The 6000-nt window shown below is 39.6% G+C and overlaps 1 gene segment (V, D, J or C); it reads right to left on the bottom strand.

The window, feature by feature from the left end:
* Window positions 1-1864: 1864 nt before the first annotated feature.
* On the bottom strand, window positions 1865-2510 carry LOC121139525. The segment is given in 2 exon segments: window positions 1865-2277; window positions 2360-2510. Coding segments are annotated over 2 exon segments (459 nt in total).
* Window positions 2511-6000: the final 3490 nt, after the last annotated feature.

The raw sequence follows: 6000 nt of genomic DNA, 5'->3' as shown, positions 1-6000 counted from the left end.
GTGGCACCTGCAGGAAAGTGACTTCATTTAAAGCAGCTAAATGCAGTGAGCTGATGATCTGAAGTCTCTTCTGCTTTGAGTGCTTTGATAACCAAATCTTTTCTCTGACAGGTTTCACTAATTTTCAGGGCTATATATGAGTAAGCGAAATGAAGAAATTCCAGATGGATGTGGCGACCACCCTCACTGTTCTATCTTTGCACCTTTTCCTTAGGAACCTGAAAAGCTGAGGTGTGGTCATCCCCTGCTGGCCTGTGCTCCATACTCATCAGGATGATCTGCTATGGGAGTTGCTTATGATCTAGGATAGGGCTGAATGTGGATATCAGACTCTGCTGTATGGTCTTAGTTCATTTCTATGCCCTTTTCACAGTTAGATGGTGTTATCTCAGTGAGTTTTTTCTGACAAGACTTGCTGGACAATACTCACACAAAGTTTCTTGGATTATGATCTAGAAATTTTACTTGCAACAGATGGGGAAATAAATGCATTTAAAAATAACTTTGGATTGGCTTCATCACACTTCTTAGAAAATGAATGTATATAAAATATTATATTCATTCAATAACTGCAGGAAGAAGTACATAAAAAGGAATATTCACACTTTGATTTCAGCTAACAGAGGAGTGATAAGAGCAAAGCATTAGAGAATTTTCAGTTGATGTTTCTCCAGCATGATTTCAGGGTCCTAGTGCCCAGCTGTTCTATACAAAGTAAATTGGTCTCAGCCAAGACACCTGATGATCCTGGACTGTGATTTGTACACAGTGATAACAAAATGTATTTTCCTTTCTTAATGTTTATCTCTCACTCCAAACCAAAAAAAATGGAAAGTTTTCAGCTTCATAGACTAGCAGCTTTTCATTTTTCATTTGTTTTTCCCTCTCTCTTTTATTTGTTTTGGGAATTCTGTCAGTGGTCGCCTAGCCAAATGAAAAAATGTTTTAGTCAAAGAGATGTTTTCCACTGGCGACGGACATGACCAAGAGAAAAAAGTCTAAGCAGAATATTGTGTGACCCTTTTGATTGAGGAAAGGAGTGACAGAGGGTGTTAGCAGTGGCTTATGATTCAGTTCAGGTTCCTTTTTGTTCTTTAATATTTGTGCATGAGATTTTTTATTTAATAAAACCATGGAGAAATGTATAACATTTACTGTTTTTATGCAATATATTTTATCATATCACAGATAAATCTATTGCCAGATATTCCCCATGCATATCCACTCATCTTTGTGCTCTGTGTGTGTCTCTCTGTCTCTCTGTTTCTCTGTCTTTGTCTTTCTCCCCCCCCTTCCTGACACCTCTCCCTACCTGCTGCTTCTTATCTATTCTTCCTTATTAACAATAGATGATAATCCACCCTTACAAAATGTCCTAAACCCTTTCCCTGCCTTACATGCATTCATGGAGATTCTACAGGGACTGGGGGCTCTCTTATCATTATGTCCATGTAGAAACTACCCCCAAATCAAAGGGGTCCCCTTCCCACAAACTTCCTTTGTTTGCTTCAGGCAAACAAAATTGGAATATGAAACAGGCTTTAATTAGCTCACATTCTATTGATTTGACTGTTATGGGAATAATCTAATTTATAGCCTATTTGCAGCTATTCCAGAAACAATAGCAGACCCTTCTATGTAAGAGCTGTGAGCATCATGATGTATTGCTACAGTTTGTCCTATATTTGCTTTTTTAAAAAAAGAACAATATCCGTGGATGAAGTCACTGTTAAACAGCTGATCAAGGTATGGTGTAGTCTAAGGACAATAGAAATCATCCTAACTTATTTGCTGCAGTCCTTTTGAAAATTTGACAAAACCCTCTACGTCTGGGAAGTAACAAAGGGACACTCAGTGTGATGATTTATGGGCAAATCTCCAGGCTTTTCCTCTCTATCATCTCAGTCCCAGGGCAGTTTCCTCCTTCTGCAGGGTTTTTGACACACTCAGGATGTGGTTGCAACACTGTGTCTCTTGCACAGTAATAGACTGCAGAATCCTCAGATGTCAGACTGCTGAGCTCCATGTAGGCTGTGCTGGAGGATTTGTCTGTAGTCAGTGTGGCCTTGCCCTGGAACTTCTGTGCATATTTAGTTTCATCATCTTCTGGATCAATTCTTCCAATCCACTCCAGGCCCTGCCCAGGCCTCTGCTTCACCCAGCTTATATAGTAGCTAGTGAAGGTGTAGCCTGAAGCCTTGCAGGACAGTTTCACTGAGGCTCCAGGCCTCACCAGCTCAGCCCCAGACTGCTGCAGCTGTATCTGCGAGTGGACACCTGTGGAGAGAAAAACAGATTGGATGTCACTGTTGCCTGAGTGGATGAACAGTCCTCAAGTCTGGAACATTGAGTCACTTACTTGTAGCTGCTGTCACCAGGAAGAGGATGATCCAGCTCCATCCCATGGTGAGGACCTGTGTGCTCAGTGACTGTGGAGAGGACACTGATCATATGTTGTTGTTGGTGTGGACATTCCTGTATTTACCACCATAGACTCACAAGATTTACATATTCATGAGCAGGGAGCTTCTTAGATAAGGACATAGTCCAGCTGAAGCAGAAGATAGAGGACACCTGTGTCAGGCAGCAGGATGCTGAGATCCTGTGCTGATCCTCTCTGAGAATATGTATAGAATCCTTCTTCCCAGGGACCTCAGATGATGCTGAGGAAGTAACATCATGACCTAAGTTCTCAAAGGATTTCAGGCCTGAGACAGTGGTTCCACCTGGGACAAGGTTATCAGAATGATTTACTGAGAGAGGCTGTGATGTTGATGACGGTGATGGGAAATTTAAAACCTACTGAGTATTAAATTTACAGCCTCCTTTCATATATATGCTATGACTATGTGCCTATCCACCAGATTGTATATTGAAAACCTCTCCCAAATGAACAAAAGCAAATATACTCCAGAAATCATGTAAACATCTTGATTACTGAAGCAATATCACAATAATAAAATTATGGAAATAAAATATGTATCATCAACACATGATCTCATCAAGAAGAAATGTTTACATAAACAACACAACAGAAGTTATACATATTCAAGGAAAATGAAACTTACATCATTTAGGATGGAACTAGAGATAAATGCATTGATTAAGGTGATCTTAGAAATCAAATGTTAAATGAGACTCATATCAGTAGTTTTTAGATATCGCATGATAACAGCTAGGAATAAAAATAAAAGATGATGTGTAAATGAGTTGTCTAGTAGAATAAAGGTAAAGTAGGAGGGGAGAGAAAATGAAGAGAAGAGATTATGGGAGAAATAACACAGAGTAAAAAATACATCAGTATGTAAATTCTAAAACTATGTAAAATTGATATTTTTACATTACATATTTTATATTTTTAAAATTTAATCCATGTATAAGACATAGTATGATAATATCTATACCCAGTGTGCCCCACTGTTTCCTCTTGGGACTTTCCTATAATTCTCTGTCCCTCTTCATGTCCTCTCTTGTTTCATTTAATAACAACACATTGGTTCAGTCATTTCTATCCAAAAACACATAGGAGGAGTCCTTCACTAGTATACCAGAAAGAAACTGGTTCTAGAAAGAAAGCGAATCATTTATGAGAAATCACCATTAATCTCATGAGTCTCCATAGTAAGATGAAATTCTACATAGGACAGGTGCAGTACATACACCTGGGACGTCACACCGGACTGGAGGACTTTAAACACAATAATTCACCATAATGAAACAGATCCTAGCTGAGTTCCAGACAACTATGAACAGGTGGAGGCGGCCCTGTGCATCAGGATGCCATATGAAACATTTTCAGAATGCATGTTTGAGGAACAGCTGTGTGATGTAGGAGTGAGGATGTCTCGTTGTCTCTACTTTCTGGTCCTGAGTGGGAACAGGGACTATCTAGATTTAATGTACGCTCTTCTGATATTTTTCCCAAGTCTCAGCGATCATATAAGAGACTTGATATTATCAATTTGACATAAAACCATTCCTTTTAGAAAAAAAATTTCACAGAAAAATATGAGACATGAAATGCTAAATGCAGTGAAGGACAGACTGTGTGATTACCCCAGCTTCTCCCTCTCTCCTTCCCCTGACCAGTGTGTGTGTCACACCTTGGGACCAGTTCTCCAACAGCAGAGCTACATGGCCTCAACACTGGTGCTGAAACATCAAGGAATGAGATCCCCGGTCACAGTCATATACTGCAGTTGAGAAAAAACCTCCTGACAGTGGAAAGTTGTTACAGATAGACTTACAGATGATGATGCTGATGGCTGTGATTAAGATGACTGGATGTCTGACAACTTATGTTTGAAAATGTTTGACCATCTTATATGTAAGTACAATGGATGCTTGTCCTTCCAATAAAGTTCCCCTGTAAACACTAGAACTTGCATGTGAAATATTACTTAACAAAGAATTTTTGCTGAATTCACACTCAGAGTCTGGTCAAAGTAGCAGCATCACATGTACTGGGTGGTCTCGGCAGTTATTTGAGGTCAGGACAGGAAACCTTAGGGTCTCAGAGGACTCCCTCAGTCTCCAGATGTTTCTTACAGTTAGTACAGTTGCTTTCCTGGTGAAAGTTGAGTCTACAGCTCCCCCTGCTGGTCCTGAGCATCCTCAGATTGAGGAATTTTCTGAGCACACAGGGAACCTGCTCACTGTGTCTGCTGCAGTGGAATGCAGGGCTGTGTCTTCAGTGGTAGCAGAGCTAAACTCGACTTCAGGGAGAACTGGTCCTTGAATGCATCCACTGACACACTAAGGGAATTCTCAGTGACAGCTGCACACTATGTCCTCTTTTAGCTCAGAGTAGGCTCTTCCTGAGGGTGCATAGCCAGGAGGAGGACTTAGCTCCCAACAGCCAGAAGTTATCATCACCCAGCAGAGGAAAAAAGGAACTATCTGGAATTTTTTGCAATTATTGTGATTTATGTCCTATAATGTGATATATTTTGAGAAGTTTCCATATGAGAAAATGGATACTCCCTATCTGTTAGGTGAAATATGTTTGTTGAGTCCAATTCATCCTTAGATCATTTTAGCTCCGAATTTTCTTTATTTGTTTTTAGTTTGGAAGACCTATCTAAATTTGAGAGTAGGGTATTAAAGTCCCAAATTATGATTGTGTCGGTACCTATGTGGACTTTTTCATTTGGTGTTTGTCTTATGAAGTTTGTGATCCAAAGATGTGCATAAAGATTTATAATTGCTGTATCTCCTGGAGGAATTTTTTCCAGGGCTAATATGTAGCACCCCTTTTAATCACATCCATTTTAGTCAAATGTTTACAGAAGCCTGCTTGTGTTTCTGGTTTCTTGGCAGTTTTCTTTCAATTCTTTCATAATGAAATTTTTTTGTATGCCTACTAAATGTGTTTAACTGTGTTTCTTGAACACAGAGTATAGGTGGTTCTATTTCTTTTTTTTTAATTTCATCAATTTGTTGTATCTTTTTTGGTGACGTTTGTGGCCATTTACATTTAAGTTCAGTATATAATGAGGTTTGCTGTTTCCTATAAATTTTTTGGGTGGTGTCCTGTTTTCCTGGAATATTAGTTTGTCTTTACTTGTTACCACATTAGTCTTGAGGGTTTAATGAGCTGCTGTGTGGAGGAGCATGGTTGATTCTTCTCTGCTTCTAGTTTGTTACAATTTGTCTCTGTTCCTGAAAACTATTCGCACTAAGTATGTCCTGCAGTACTGACTTAGTAGTCATGATGCCTTGTTTGTGTTTGTGTCTTAAAATTAATTTCTCTGTCAGTATTGAAAGATACCTATCACATAGGAATCAAGATTCACGAGACTCAGTACTGGTGAAGTGAAGCTTGTTCAGGGAGAACGCACTCTCACAAGAAACAAATTACTGCCGCAGGTTCCCAATCCAAGGATGGTGACCCTGTCACACAGATTTTCTCCAGGACCCGAGCAGAAATCGAGAGATCTCCCAGCCCTAAAGCTAATCCTTATCACCGTTCAAATCCACACCCGTGACCATGCCTAAAGG

The sequence above is a fragment of the Mesocricetus auratus genome, unplaced genomic scaffold (assembly GCF_017639785.1).
Source record: "Mesocricetus auratus isolate SY011 unplaced genomic scaffold, BCM_Maur_2.0 Super-Scaffold_15014, whole genome shotgun sequence".
NCBI lineage: Eukaryota > Metazoa > Chordata > Mammalia > Rodentia > Cricetidae > Mesocricetus > Mesocricetus auratus.
This window is presented reverse-complemented; position numbering and strand designations above follow the sequence as displayed.